This window comes from Erpetoichthys calabaricus, chromosome 16, assembly GCF_900747795.2.
Source record: "Erpetoichthys calabaricus chromosome 16, fErpCal1.3, whole genome shotgun sequence".
Lineage (NCBI taxonomy): Eukaryota > Metazoa > Chordata > Cladistia > Polypteriformes > Polypteridae > Erpetoichthys > Erpetoichthys calabaricus.
In genome coordinates, this window is record NC_041409.2 from 72,234,316 (window position 1) to 72,250,403 (window position 16,088).

Consider the following 16,088-nt stretch of genomic DNA (forward strand, 5'->3'; position numbering starts at 1 on the left):
TACAAATGTTTTGGTATACCCATGTTTATTTCCTTTATGTGCATTGGAACAACACAAAAAAACAGAGAAAAAAAGCCAAATCTGACATCATGTCACACAGAACTCCAAAAATGGGCTGGACAAAATTATTGGCACCTTTTCAAAATTGTGGGTAAATCGTTTTATTTCAAGCATATGATGCTCGTTTGAACTCACCTGTGGCAAGAAACAGGTGCTGGCAATATAGCAATCACACCTGAAGCCAGTTAAAATGGAGAAAAGTTGACTCAACCTTTCTGTTGTGTGTCTGAGTGTGCCACACTAAGCATGGAGAACAGAAAGAAGAGCAGAGAATTGTCTGAGGACTTGAGAACAAAAATTGTGGAAAAATATCAACAATCTCAAGGCTACAAGTCCATCTCCAGAGATCTTCATGTTCCTTTGTCCACTGTGCGCAACATAATCAAGAAGTTCACAACACATGGCACTGTAGCTAATCTCCCTGGACGTGGACGGAAGAGAAAAATTGATAAAAGACTGCAACGAAGGATAGTCCGAATGGTGGATAAACAGCCCCAATCAACCTCAAAACATATTCAAGCTGTTCTGCAGACTCGGGGTGCAACAGTGTCAGCTCGAACTATCCGTCAACATCTGAACGAAATGAAACGCTATGGCAGGAGAGCCAGGAGGACCCCACTGCTGACACAGAAACATAAAAAAGCCAGACTGGAGTTTGCCAAAATGTACTTGAGGAAACCGAAATCCTTCTGGGCGAACGTCTTGTGGACAGATGAGACCAAGGTAGAGCTTTTTGGTAAAGCTCATCATTCTACTGTTTACAGAAAACGGAATGAGGCCTATGAAGAAAAGAACACAGTACCTACAGTCAAACATGGTGGAGGTTCTAAGATGTTTTGGGGATGTTTTGCTGCCTCTGGTACTGGATGCCTTGACTGTGTGCAAGACATCATGAAATCTGAAGATTACCAAAAGATATTGGGGCGCAATATAGGGCCCAGTGTCAGAAAGCTGGGTCTGCGTCAGAGGTCATGGGTGTTCCAGCAGTAAAATGACCCCAAACATACCTCTAAAAGCACCCAGAAATGTTTGAAGACAAAGCGCTGAAGAGTTCTGAAATGACCAGCAATGAGTCTGAATCTAAATCTGATTGAACACTCATGGAGAGATGTCAAAATTGCTGTTGGGAGAAGGCGCCCTTCAAATCTGAGAGACCTTGAGCAGTTTGCAAAAGAAGAGTGGTTGGAAATTCCAGTTGAGAGGTGTAACAAGCTTGTTGATGGTTATAGGAAGCGCTTGATTTCAGTTATTTTTTCCAAAGGGCGTGCAACCAAATATTAAGTAGAGGCTGCCAATAATTTTGTCCAGCCCGGTTTTTGAGTCTTGTGTGACATGATGTCAGATTTGGCTTTTTTTCTCTGTTTTTTTGTGTTGTTCCAATGCACATAAAGTAAATAAACATGTATACCAAAACATTTGTAATTGCAACAATTTTCTGGGAGAAATGGTGCATTTTCTGAGAAAATTCCAGGGGTGCCGATAATTTTGGCCATGACTGTATTATGTTAAATTTAGGTCAGGCGAGCGTGGGGGCCAGTCAGTGGTATCAATTCCTTCATCTTCCAGGAACTGCTTACATACTCTGGCCACATGAGGCCGGGCATTGTCGTGTACCAGGAGGAACCCAGGACCCACTGCACCAGCATAGGGTCTGACAATAGGCCCAAGGATTTCATCCTGATACCTAATGGCAGTCAAGGTGCCGTTGTCTAGCCTGTAGAGGTCTGTGCGTTCCTCCATGGATATGCCTCCCCAGACCGTCGCTGACCCACCACCAAACCGGTCATGCTGAACAATGTTACAGAAAGCATAACGTTCTCCATGGCTTCTCCAGACCCTTTCGTGTCTCACACGTGCTCAGGGTAAACCTTCTGTCATCTGTGAAAAGCACAGGGCGCCAGTGGTGGACCTGCCAATTCTGGTATTCTATGGCAAATGTCAATCGAGCTCCACAGGGCTCACTAGAGGACATCGGGCCCTCAGGCTACCCTCATGAAGTCTGTTTCTAATTGTTTGATCAAAGACATTCACACCAGTGGCCTGCTGGAGGTCATTTTGTAGGGCTCTGGCAGTGCTCATCCTGTTCCTCCCTGCCCAAAGGAGCAGATACTGGTCCTGCTGATGGGTTAAGTACCTTCGACGGCCCTGTCCAGCTCTCCTAGAGTAACTGCCTGTCTCCTGAAATTTTTTCCATGCCCTTGAGACTGTGCTGGGAGACACAGAAAACCTTCTGGCCATGGCATGTATTGATGTGCCATCCTGGAGAAGTTGGATTACCTGTGTAACCTCTGTAGGGTCCAGGTATCGCCTCATGCTACCAGCATTGACATTGACCGTAGCCAAATGTAAAACGAGTGAAAAATCAGAAAAGATGAGGAGGGAAAAATGTCAGTGGCCTCCACCTGTTAAACCATTCCTGTTTTGGGGGTCGTCTCATTGTTGCCCCTCTAGTGCACCTGTTGTTAATTTCATTAACACCAAAGCGGCTGAAACTGTTTAACAACCCACTCTGCTACTTAACTGACCAGATCAATAGCCCAGAAATTTTTGAACAGTATATATTGCTCATGTTGGAAAAGTACAACATTGCAGCTAGGTATTGGTTTTACTTCATTACATTTGAATTTGATAATCCTAAAGAATCAAGAGTGCAACTACAAAAAATAGTTTGTTGTAGCATGAGAAGTATTTTCTTGTTAGCCTCTCAAGTTGTAAGAAATCTTGCAATAATTTGCTTAAACATGCTAATGTAAAATACCTACTTCAAGTTCTGCCATATTAATAATTCATTCATTATATTTATATAGCGCTTTTCTCAGTACTCGAGGCACTATCCACACAGGGAAGCGAACCCACAATCTTCTTACTGTAAAGCAGCAGCACTACCACTGCGCCACCTGTATTAATATACATGGCCACTGTTGCCTCCTCAAATATATATATATATATATATATATATATATATATATATATATATATATATATATATATATATACAAATAAATATATATATATATATATATTGTATCAGCTTTGTACTCCTTTATTCATATTCCTGTGTATCTATACTTACTAGCTGGCCAAGACAGGTTGAAATCTAAATAATTAATGCAGACCTTGGTGTTAATGTTTGCAGAGCATCATGCAATGCATATGTCTCAGTTATATACCATTTGGTACAGGATTTGTAAAAGTAGTGATGTGATGTCCCATCTGTTGGAATGAAAAATGCAATGCATTTTAATACTAAAATATTGGTGATATGCCATCTTTTGTAATCACTGAGAAACAGCAACCGGACGGACACACAGAAGACACACACACTGGCATTTATCCTTGTATTAAGGTGGATTGCATTGGGCACTAAACTCATAAGTGAAGTATTGAGTTAAGTGTAATTGTATGTAGTCAAAAAATAAATTGACAATATATATATGCCCAGTCCTAGAATACGCTATGGCGTCTGTACCGTAATACATGATAAACAAGACCTAAACGTTCGGCAACTTCAATGGTTCGCGTAAATCTGAGAACTCCAGAGCTTGTCTCTACCCGATCTGAGGCCTCGGGTTAAGTCGGAACACTTCCGTTCCGGATTCTCTGTGCACATGCGCGTGTCTGTCTAACGCGCCTTCCCTCACTCCTTCAAGCCCCGCCCCTTTACCGCCTCTGCCTCCTCCTCACGGCGACTCTCTTACAGCTGGTCGGTCAAAGATGGCGTTCACATTTGCGGCCTTTTGTTATATGCTTGCTCTGCTGCTGACGGCGGCTTTGATTTTTTTCGCAATTTGGCACGTAAGTAATATTGACCTGTTCTTATTTGAGAAGGGATTTGGGATGAAGTGGTTTTGCCCAGTTTTGACGCCAGCTGACGTATCTGGTTGCTGAATGCCTTGCCTTCACTGCCAAAATGAATGACAGTTCTCTACCCTCAGGAATTTGTTAGCATCCAGGTTTTCTCCTGCATGAAGTTCAGATTTTTCCGAAAGCAGAATCAGGAAATCAGGTCATAAAGCTCGGCCAACAGTTCAGTTGTTGGACTTATATAATACAGTGAATTACTCTTGTTGTGTGTAAATCCACAGTAAAACCATTGACGCCGTTTCCCAGATAGAAATAAAAGTGTATAATCTTTTCGCACTATGCAGGCTGATTATTTATTTGAAATGTTAGTTTTGATATTAACATCCAAATCGCGTTTGATATGGCAGCCATTCTATCTCTGTTAATCCCGGAGTAAAACAAGCATCTGTAGAATGGTTCCCTGACCGGAAATCTGGTCTGTCTCGATGTAAAAAGTGAACTTTGGAAATTTGCATTTGCATTGAAGCTAAACTTTCATCAAACATCAAGTTTGTATAGCTTTTTTGCTTGATTATTTAGATCAAATAAAAATGAGATGAAAAAAATTCTGGCTGAGCAAAAATCGAATGTGTTCTTATGGTCCTAGATATTGCTGTTACAAGTAAAAAGTAAATTGAAGTAGTTTAAGCAAAAGTCCACTTTTGGCGATACAGGGTAGGAAAGATAAAGTTGGCTTTATACAGATCCTGGAGAAAAGCAGCCCCCTAGTAGGATGGGATGGGAATTTGAAAGTCTTTATTTTTTTTCCCCTATTTATGGAACCCATGTCTGGTGGTAAACTGATTCAAGAGCCTCTCCCTGGGCTATGATTAAATGATCTCCCTTATTCAAAAGTCTTTAGTGTGGCATTTTGAAATAGCTAACCTAGAAAAAGAATGGAAAAAAGCAGGCATCTGTGAAGAAGGTCAAGCTAGTTGTAGACTTCTGCATATGATCTTACAAATTCTTTCGTGTTGTTTCACCTGCATTGGCGTCCACACATCTCACCAAGATTGTTCAGACATTTCCATGCTTCACCAAGTAGTTTAATGGCTTTATTCACAGATAAGCAGATTCTGTAAATTATTCAGTCATTAAGTACTTGAGATAGCCCCCCTTCTTAACTGTAGGCTATCTCATTATGTAATAAATAAGAATGAAGAGTAATATGTGTTATTTGGAGTAATTATTGTTATTTAAGGAACGAATCAATGTAGCACTGAAAGATTTATTGTTCTGCTATTTAATAGATCTACTGAGGAAGAAGTATGTATTTATTATGAATTTTTGAACCAATGTATGTCCAAATGCATAGGATCTAAAAACAGTTGCAAAGTACATTTTTGGATCAAGAGAAACAGTAATTTTATGCAATCATTATCTAGTTTTGCTTGTTTTGAGAAGGTTTGCCATATTTCTCTGTGGGAAAAGCTCTAAATGTTTTTTGGCAACGATAGGTAAGGATCTTTTCAATTTATATGAACAATAAATGGAAATTATCCATTCATACTTGATTGTCTGTGTCAGTCAATGCAAAGCATGGTCTAATTCAGTTTAAAACTGCACATTTTAATCTTGTCTTTTAAAATAGCCAAACACCAAAAATGTACATTATTGGCATCCTTAGCTGCACTCGTGCTTAGAAGAGCTGGAAGTGGAAGCTGCTATAGCCATTTGTTCTGTGCATCTGGCGTCACTGGTACTGTGAAGTGCTCTAAAATCTCACCAGCTCAAAATAATTCTGTTCTACAGACATGAGAAAGACTTTTGTTTTGTCTTCACTATATATTTTAGTTCACTAAAATCAGAGCAGTTTTAAAAAGGAATATTTTCCTTTGAAGAGCTTAGAATTAAAACTGTATAGAAACTTTTCTTAAGAAAGCCTTTTAAATAGTTTGAAACCTTTGGTTTTATAAAGCCCTTTGAATATTGTAAAATGCACCCCATTTCTGTTTTTTACACCCACCATTAAGAATTTTGTATCTCTCTGTAAATTTTCAATGGAATTGAGTTCATACTGAAGACTGATGAGAACTCGTTTTAAAAAGGCATACCACTTTGATTTGAGGAGCCTTTTTGAATAGCTTGAAATGCTATTATATTTTAATGAAGCCTTTTTAAGGCTTGCTAGTGTATCTTTTTTTAATAAAGCGTTTTGATAACCTTGATATTCCTAGTTTGCTATCATTCAGTTAAGGCAGTTTTTTAATGTATTGCTTTTTTTCTTGATTGTCAAAATATTCAGTATATAACTTGATTACCTACCAATTTAGTTGGAAGTGATGGCACTACAATGAACATCATCTCACCAGGTAGACATTTATTGCTGTGTTTTATGTACCATAGCAGTATTTCCAGTTATATTATGAGATAGTTCAAATCTCTTTTAAACAGAAAATTGAGTAGGATTGATTAGAATCAATGGTTTTGTTAGGTGTAATGGACTGAAATGGTTACCTTTAGATATAATTTCAAATTGTCTTCACTTAAATATGGAATAGTAAATTGGAATTAAATTCTGCAATATATTACAATACATAATGTAATGCAATTCATTAGGAAAATATAATTCATATCGTACTGTGACCAGTGTCATGCTACTATTATATCATGGTGTCCTAATTAATTAGTCTTACTGGTAGAAGGACCCCCGGCACAACTGGTCATGCAATTCATCCAAACCTATGCAGTCTTCACTTGCCTCCAGTGAACGCTTTACTCACCCCAGCCTGACCAACCAAATTTTCATTCCAAGTGTCGCACAAATCTGCGCCAGTTGCAGTGAAGCACCATTACAAAAAATACAATAAAACTGATTGCTTTTCAAGTTTATAGGCCTTGATAATAATAAGACATTTCAATCCCTTTGAAAATATTCACATTTTGTTGCTTTACTGCCTAAAATAAAAACACACACAAAAATATTTTATTCAGCTTTATTTACTCAATTCAACCCTTAACATCCAAGTAAAGATATATAAGCAACGGTTCAGAAACATTTCATATTAAAAGCAATTGGAATTGTTCCTGATTGTGTCACCTCTTAAATGGAGGTCCTTCGCTGGTCATTCTCACTTTGAGGGCTGCATTTTGAGTCCGTCTTTTACTGGATGGGCACATATAGTAGCTGGAGAACGTTATTTAATTACAATCATTCACGATTGCTGAACATCTGATTGGTCAGGTCTTGTATGTCTTTTGGTCAGAAATACCACCCTGCAGTGTTCTCTGCGTGCTTCTCTCAGTGCAGAATAATCTCTTCTCTCAGTGTTACATCAAAACACCTTTGCATGGCAGTGAAGGGCTCGTATATTTCCTAAACGTAACAAATTAAGGTAATGCACATAGCTGTTGGAAGCAATGTAGCAAAAGGGTGAGCACCGCAATCATGTAAGTGCAGCTCACAAACTTTACATCATACCTTACGGCTTCACCTGCTGGCTGTCAGCATTTTATTTGCACTGACTGTAAGATACATTTGATTCCAAGATGTATTCCAATTTCAGAGACATTAAAAAGATAAAAAGCATGTCTCACAAAACCTCTGGTGGCCAGGCTCATGTAACACCAACTGAATTGTAAAATTATACAGACCAGTCCTCTCCTTGAGCACAACAGTTTGACAAATGAACATTTCTGCCAATTTTGAGTAAGTTCTTTCTTTTCCCCCCTGCAGTTTGTTTTAATAGAGTTTATAGCTGGTTAAGCGTGTAAAATGTAAGATATTGTATATTAGCAGAAGCTGTATTAGCTGAGCTTGCATGGCTACCAGAGGGCTGTCGCTGTAATATTTAGCCTCTACAGCTGAAGCAGACACGGTGACTGGTGTTTTGTTTACAGTGTGTTGTTCCCATAATTTTTAATCAACAATGCAATTTCTTTTTCACATTAAAAATTCAATATTTATACATATTGTTTAAAAGGTAGCCCATCTACGAACATAAGGCCTCATCTCTCAAGGCATCGCGCAGAATTCAAGTGAGGTGATGTACCAATCTGTACAGTATACGTACGTTTTCTACCATAACTAAGTATTCCCACTCTGCCTTTTGAGATTTAATTTTGTTTCTACAATTAAACAGAAATTTTGTTTTACCTTAGAAAGTTTTGCAGTAATATGTTTTGAATGAATAAATTAGCTTTTTTTATCGTGCACAATAAGAGTCCTAGTTTAAATTTCCCACATATCTAAACTAGGAAACATGGCTCCAAGAATAGAATGATTATATGATGATTAAACATTAGATCATGATCAGAAATAATATATAATTTCTTGATGAATTGGAGTTGTTGGACTCTATAGTCTTTATGATTTTTAAAAGACAGACATGTTCTTTTAAAATGATCACATGTTCTTGAAGTTTTGGGTTTTCATATTCTGTATATTTTTAATAAGTATCACATTGTGATTCCTTCAGTGTTAGACCATAAATAATGTATCTTTATTTGTGTATGTGAACACTGTAGTTGATTTTTAGTTTATTTAATTTGGGCAGATAACTTTTAACTGCACTGTGCAATCTAGCAAGATACTTTATTTGCCCCTTTCCTCTATTTTTGTTTGTTCATAGTTTCTGCTGTCCAAACAAATTTAGTGTAGTAAATAAGATAACTTCAATAAATACAGTACACATTTTTGCTTTGCACTCTCCCCCACCATATCCTGAGGGAAGAGCGAATGCTTTACATTTGTTAAAAACTTCAATCTCCAGTTTTCAATGGATCTTGATGTTTTAGGGTCCACTGATACCAAAAACATCGATATGTTGATGATAGGTGTGTGTCTGTCTGTGTGTCACAGCTTCTTGAGGACGGTCTAGAGCTAAAATGGCTATACAGAAAAATATACCAGACTCAGAACTTAAGCCTGTTATGAGATGACGATGTGCTGATTAGTTTTTGAGGCAAATCGTGCAAGAGAAAGAGGCACTCTTTCAGCATCAGAGCAGTAAATAATTACTGAAATGTTATAGAATAGTTTGGGTAACTTCATTCCCAGGGTGCAAAGCCTACTGATGATCACGTCCAAATTTTTTAAGTGATCATTTGATGTAGTGAAGGAAAAAAGTTCCTTGTGGTGTAGTGGGTCCACAGCTCAAGTCAAAAAGGCCACTTTTTAAATAAATAATTGCTGCCCTCGCAGCTTAGAAAGGGGGCGTGTTAGTGTGGCCTGGGTGAATTTGTGATGTGGACAGTCCTCGCTTAAGTGCACAGGTGAGGAATCATCCGCATTCGTAATTGTTTTTGGGAGCTGCTGATTGCCACACCTGATCCACGTCCCCAGAGCATTTAATAGAAGCGCGAGGCAGATGAGGGAAAGAAAGGAAAGAAGAGTGAGAAAAGAACAGGAACAGAGGTTAACGGAGAAATAGGTGGCGGAAGGAGAAAGCCAGGGCGGGAGAGTGAGAGCAGGCTCATGAAGGTTTAACTCCGCTGGTAGGAGAGCCCCAGAGGATTATTTGGCCAACTCTCAGAAGGGGCAGATTGAAGCAGTCGCTCCAGCTGAGCAGTTTTGAGGGGCTGGAGTGACCGGCAGAGGAGATGACTGGCCGCTGAAGGAAGTGGAGTTGTGGAGGCTTTGGGCATGTTGAGCCCCAGCGTGAGCGCCCTGGCCGCTGGGGAAGGAACCCAAGTCTCGGTCCGGCTAGAGCCCGACGTAGCTGGGGATCAGAGGGCTACCAGACCAAAATTGAAGGGAGCTGCATTTTGCAGGTAGGACGATTAACCTGTTGTGAGGCCCATTAGGAGAGAAGCAGGGGAGCGCCAGTAAGGGAGAAGAAAGCACCGGAGTTTTAAGAAAAGACTGCTTCCAGCCATTGTTTTAACCTCGTTGTTTTAAAGGATTTTTTTTCTATTGTGTTTTTAACCTCCACGGATTCACCTGTTTTATTTAATAAACTGTTTTATTGGATTATTTTTTTAATGACTTATTTGAGAGACACTGCACTATTTATTTATTTGCTGTTTATTTTATTTTGCTGTTTTTAATAAAAGCAATTCTTACTTTTTGCACCATCTCCTTGCTTTGCTGTGTCTCACTGTCTAGCTCATCGGTGACATTACCAACGGTGTCAGGTTCGAGAGCTCCCAGAAACTGGATGGGACCATGGAGCAGAACCCGCATCGTCACACACCTGTATCACCCATGTGAAAAAGTAATGGATCCCTTTAGTCACTTAATTTAACCAGTGAACCAAATTTATAATGGGTTAAATTAGATTACACACAGCCATGCTTGATTGCCGCCAGCTCTATTGAATCTACACATTACATTACAATACATTACGTTACCTTTCCAGCAATGTGAAATTGCCTAAAAGGCCTCAACAAGCAGCATACCTTGCCTCGATTAAACAAAATTTCAGAATACCTGAGAAAGAAAGTGACTGAAATCTATCTGTCGAGGAAGGGTTACAAAGCTATCTCTGAAACTCAGGGACTCCAGCAAACCACTGTGAGATCCATCACCTCCAAATGGAGAAAACTTGGAACAATGGTTAATCTGCCCAGGAGTGGCTGGCTTAGTTAAATGACCCCAAGAGCACATAGAATACTCATCCATGAAGTCACTGAAGAACTTCGATGAACATTTAAAGAAACATCAGGTCTCTACCAGCTCAGTTAATATCAGTGTTCATGATTTCTTCATCAGAAAGACACTTGAGCAGAAATGGTATCCATTGGAAAAATGCAAAGAGAAAAACCACTGCTAAACAAGAGGAACATAAAGAGTCATTCTATGTTAAATAAACCAATTTTCTAGAAATCCCATGCACTGCAGTCTCAAAAAAAAAAACTTAAAAATATCTAGTGTACCCATGTTATTCAGGAGACAGACACTGTCAAATTATTTTGATGTAAGATCAATACTTTCCAAGATACAGCCAATTTTGTGAGGGGAGAGGGGTGGCACATTTGGCTTTATTTTTTCATCAATTTCACAAGACCATATCTCAAGATGAGAGGGGGAACACAAATTAAGATTTTGGGATGGCCTGGTCAAAGTCTGTACTTTAACACCTTTGAGATGTTGTGGTGGGATCTAAAATAAGCAGTTCATGGTCAAAAACACTCCAATGTAGTCAAATTAAAAGAACTTTGTGGGCACAAGTGGGCTAAAATTTCTCCACAGCAATGCTAAAGACTTGTCACTGAAATTGTTTGATTGCAGTTGTTGCTGCTGATGGTGACACAAGCAAGTATTACGTTTTGGGGGCTGTTTCACATGGGTGATATAGGTGTTGAACATTCTCCCTTCAATAAATGAATTCATCATTTAAAAACTGTGTATCTTGTTTCCTCAGGGTGTCTTTTTTATTATACTAAATTTGTGTGAAGGTCAGAAACAAATAATATGAATGAGGAAAAATTGAAAAAATCGGCAAGGGGCAAACATTTTTTCAAGGCACTGTTAATTGCAAAAATAATACACAAGTTACTGCCTTACTGCCTAACACTCACTTTCTAGCTGTGGAAAGATTTGTAGTTTCCCCATGGACACAGAATACTGTTTTATAAAGTGCTCCACATTACAGTGGGTGTGTTTTCAGATCCTTGTGAATTTATCATGTTGTTAATCTGATGCAATTGTTCTTGCTTCTTTAGTATATTTACGTTTTATAACTACTTCTGTTACAAATACACAGTACTTTTCCTTATTCTGATATCACAGAGGTGTTTGTAATGTTTTTTAGTATTTTTTATTCTTCAGTAGATATCTTATACTATATATAATATTGGTAACAAGTAAAGGGATGATGAAATATTCTTTTGAAAAGAAAACAGGGTGATAAATATTGCTAATCCCAGGGTATATGTTAATGTGAAACTAATCTCTAAAGGTTTCCAAAGATAGTAATATAATCTTGTATTGATTCAGGTTTCAGTGTCTTTGTTTTCTGGCCCGAGAAATCACTGTAATCCTTTGTTTTAATCAAATAATAGTTGTCTATATTTCTTGCACCCGTGTAAAGCCTTAAGTGTAGAATTTAAATTCATATTAAGCCCAGTGTGTGCTTGCAGGAAATTAAACCATACAAAATACTGTAAGTCAAGTAAAAAGTCCAGGCAGCACATGTGATGAGGTTCTATGAAAAGAATCAAAAATGTGTTAACATTTATTTATGTAGGAAGCTACTGTATGTATGTGCTGTGCTAGCTGCTCTCTACTAACCAGGTGATGTGTTTTTATCACTCAACACAGAAGGCCAGCTCTTTACCACAGGAGTAGTGTCGCAGAGCCAGATGTATAATACCTATGTCTGGAGACAGCCATGAGTGAATTTTGCTTTTAAGCGGGTGGGAACAATTAGATGGCTCACTGTGTGTCCCATTTTGTAATGAAGTCAGTGCTCAGAGTAGAGGCAGAGATATTGAAACACAAAGAGCAATGATTTCTGTTAACCCTATCTGACAGAGAGCAAGGTTCTGATTGCAGTCAACTTTCTACAGCCAAAAAGTCTCCTGAATGTGTGTTGCATGTGAGGGGAGCATGCAGCATGCGTTAAAAGTAAAAATAACCGGTTGCAAGTGAAAAACTTTTCCAAAAAATCCACGTACACATTGGCATTTGAAGACCTTAATGAAGCAGAAAGATAAAAAATATTAATTCCAAAGGAAATTGCAGGGTTACAGCAACAGGCAAAAAAGGCATAAATATACATATAACATGAATTATAATAGTCTTAGGTATGCTAACAAGGTATAAAAGCACATATAACATTAATTAACTGTAAGTACTGCGGTGGGCTGGCTCTCTTCCTGGGGTTTGTTCTTGCCTTGCGCTCTGTGTTGGCTGGGATTGGCTCCAGCAGACCCCCTGTGACCCTGTGTTAGGATATAGCAGGTTGGATAATGACTGACTGACTAACTGTAAGCAGATTAACAAAGTGTAGGTATTTACTAAGGGTAAAGTAATCAGAATTGAACATACTTGCAGGATGTCAGTCATTGGCGAAATATATTGTAAAAGTAAACAATGCATGAACGTAGGTGCTGAGCATGCTCTGTGTTGTTCAGTTCAAACGAGCGCATCAGAGTTGATAGAAGATTGAAAGAATTGGCAGATATGTTTGAGAAAATATGAACTCCGAAATGTGCATTCAGAGTAAACAGTGTGTCACACTCCCATCAAAATCAGTTGAAAAGAACTGCCATTAACAGAGATGACAATGAACACTCCAGGAGTTGCAGATTTCGGTATTCAGAGCAGCCAAATCAGTAAATGTGCCTAATGAACACACATTAAGGTTAAGGTGAATAACCCGATTAAGGCAGAACTCTGGTTTCCTTATAATCCACGTTTACATGCACCAATAATTTTCAGGAGTTCTCCTTTGGCAAAATGGTCCTTCATCATTAAAGTGCACAAAAAACGAGTTAAACATTATCGGCCACCATGAATTTGAAAATAAGCATGACTCCTATGATTATTTTCTAATATTTTATAATAATCAAGCTGACAATTTATTTATAGGTTTCTGGTGCCGGATTGCACACAGCAAACTCTTTTCCACTTGTCTGTGCAATTGAGCCCTGTAAAGGACACATGTGCTTATTGCCTTACACTCAGTGCTGCTGGAATAATAATAACAGAGATATTTTTTACATGAGATAAGCGTTGCGTTAGGTTACTTGTTACTTTAAAAATGTGTTACTTTACTGCTGTCAAGATTGTGTTACTGAATTTAATACTGTACATTCTGCTCATCAGCATTAATTTATTTTTTTCTGGAATATTGAGACGGATTATTTCAATCAGGAGAAAGAGTAATGCAATTACCCGAACATTTTTTGTGGATGCTTCTACCCTTGGCTGCTGAAAGGGTATGCAAAACAAATACATGTGCAGGCTGACTGAGTGCAATGAACATGCTAAGATTACAAAATCCTTAACAGTATCTTGGTTATGGGTTTACATCGCCACATAATCAAGTTTCTCAGAGGCTAATAACCCATTTTCTCCATTTGGAATAAGGGCTTACATGGCATTTTAGAAACCGGGTTTCTATGAATGATCGGGTTATTGAAGTAAACACGCTGGCTGACACCACTCCGGCAGAACCACAGATAAGGCTGCATAGCATCCACCTTCTGACTGTATGTCTAAACAAATAGTTAAAATAAGTTAACGATACTGTTTTATTGGAATTGCAAACAGGCCCTACAGTAGTTAGTGTTGCCACAGAATTTTACACACAGTATAGACATTCACCACAATGCTTATCTAAACTCTGTTTGCTATTATTATGCCACATAGTGATAAAATACTCAGAATGACAGAAATATGTCATAACAGACAGAAGCACGTCTGAAACGTGTGGGGCCAAGTACCTACAGTGGTCTGTGTGTGTGTGTGTGTGTGTGTGTCTCTGTATCTTCTGTCATTGCACTCTTTACAATATACACATTTTATGCTAATGTGAATTTCCCCTTGGGATTAATAAAGTCTATCTATCCTATCTATCTATCATGCTTCTGAATTGATAACCTCAATTTTAGCTTTCTGTTTTCTCTCAGTGTCAAGTCTTTTGTTCATTTTCCACGTCTTTCTAAACTTATTTTTTCTAATACATGAGTAGAAATGGGAAATTGCAACCCTGAGTGTATAAAGTGTACGGACTACAGGAAACTGAGGAAAGATTTTTAGGAAGAAACCCTATGGGTGGAGTCCTTTCAATGGCAGATTTTGATGCTATTAACTACAAACTTTTCATTGAGTTGTCCCCAGACATTTGTTCTCGTTCAGGAATCACATCAGGCTCTGCAAGACTACCCCAGGATTAATCCATGTATGGGCATTACAGGACACTTTCTACCATAGTCCTATTAAATATGGAATCAAGATGTCACTATAAGGACAAAAGCTTGATTGGCAGAAGGAAGAGAGGCCAGAGTGATGATGGAAGAGAGTGAAGGAGAGAGATAGGACTCTGACGAGTTACTTTATAGTGAGCAAGTAGGCAGTACATTCCACTTGGTATGCTGAAGGCCTATACAGACCGTACGGATTGCTTTACTATTGTTTATATTATTCTTTGTCGTCCATAGTTTGCTCATTCTACCCATTTGTCCTCACACCAGCTGAAGGTAAATCAATCAGGTGTTGCCTCAATTTAAGAAGCTTTACACACCTATGTTTCAGTAAGAAGGCACATATCTGTTTGGGTACTTAATATTATGTTATGCTCTTTAAAGGTTAATTTGGAATTTGTTACTTCATTTTTGAGATGCTCCAACACCAGTATGTATTAAGGATAACAGCTACTGAAGAGAGAGCAAAGGAAATTGCCTAGAATTTAATATCACAAAGCTTTGGCCTGGGTGGTGCTTTGACTAAACAGCAAGGCATTTTTAATATAGAGATCCTCTCTAGTTAGGATGGAGAGTAGAAAGTTCTTTTCCCAGAAATCATGCAAGTTATTTATGAGGCTATGCTTTTATTAGAACAGCATGTTCCTAACCAGCAGTAAAAAAGAACACATTCTACTATAAACTGTGACCCCTTAATGAAAAGTATTCTTGGTAAGGGACCAGACTCAGATTTGTATATTTTCTTTGTACAATATGAAGTTCCCTTCTAATACTTCAGATTCTTATAAGCCATTTTTTTAGTTTACTGTATAGCAGTAATGTGAATACTTAATGAATAATTAATTATCAGCCATGAAGTCCTTGCTGTTCGAAGCCTCGCCACCTGGGAGGCCTTGTCTTTTAACTGTTAGATTTACATAGTTTGGAATTCTAACATCCCTCAATGTGGTGGTATATCTGGTGATGAGCCCCTTATTATCTGCCTCAACATAAAGGCTGCTAAGAATATAATACCAATCTTGGGGCCTAATCTGTGACCTGCGTGCCAAAGGTTGATTAATTTAAAATTTTTAGACCCAGTTACCCTGCTGTTTGCTTATTTTGGCTCTGCATTTACTCGAGTGGGGCAAGGAGAAACTAAAGCTTAAATATCCAGTTTATCAAATCCATTTTTTGACTTTTTTTTTTTATATAAGGTTCCCTGCCAGCTCCTTGTGCCTCTTAGATGCACCCTACATTAACTATGGATTTTTGACAAATAAATGTTTCTATTCTGTCAACAAGAAAAGTTAAATTTGACCATTCACACAGTGCACAACATTTTAATGTGCACCTAAAAGCAGAGAATGCTTAAATGGTTTAGCATTTTCTTT

At 38.3% G+C, this 16,088-nt stretch overlaps 1 protein-coding gene across 2 annotated transcripts in view; it reads left to right on the forward strand.

Moving 5' to 3' along the window:
• Positions 1 to 3,697: 3,697 nt before the first annotated feature.
• The window catches only part of cnih1 (cornichon family AMPA receptor auxiliary protein 1), a 31,562-nt gene continuing 19,171 nt past the window's right edge, over positions 3,698 to 16,088 (forward strand). For both annotated transcript variants that reach the window (XM_051919948.1, XM_028821614.2), the window contains exon 1: positions 3,698 to 3,855. In XM_051919948.1, coding sequence (XP_051775908.1) covers positions 3,775 to 3,855 — 81 coding nt within the window. In that variant the 5' untranslated portion in view covers positions 3,698 to 3,774. The remainder of the gene's footprint in view (positions 3,856 to 16,088) is intronic.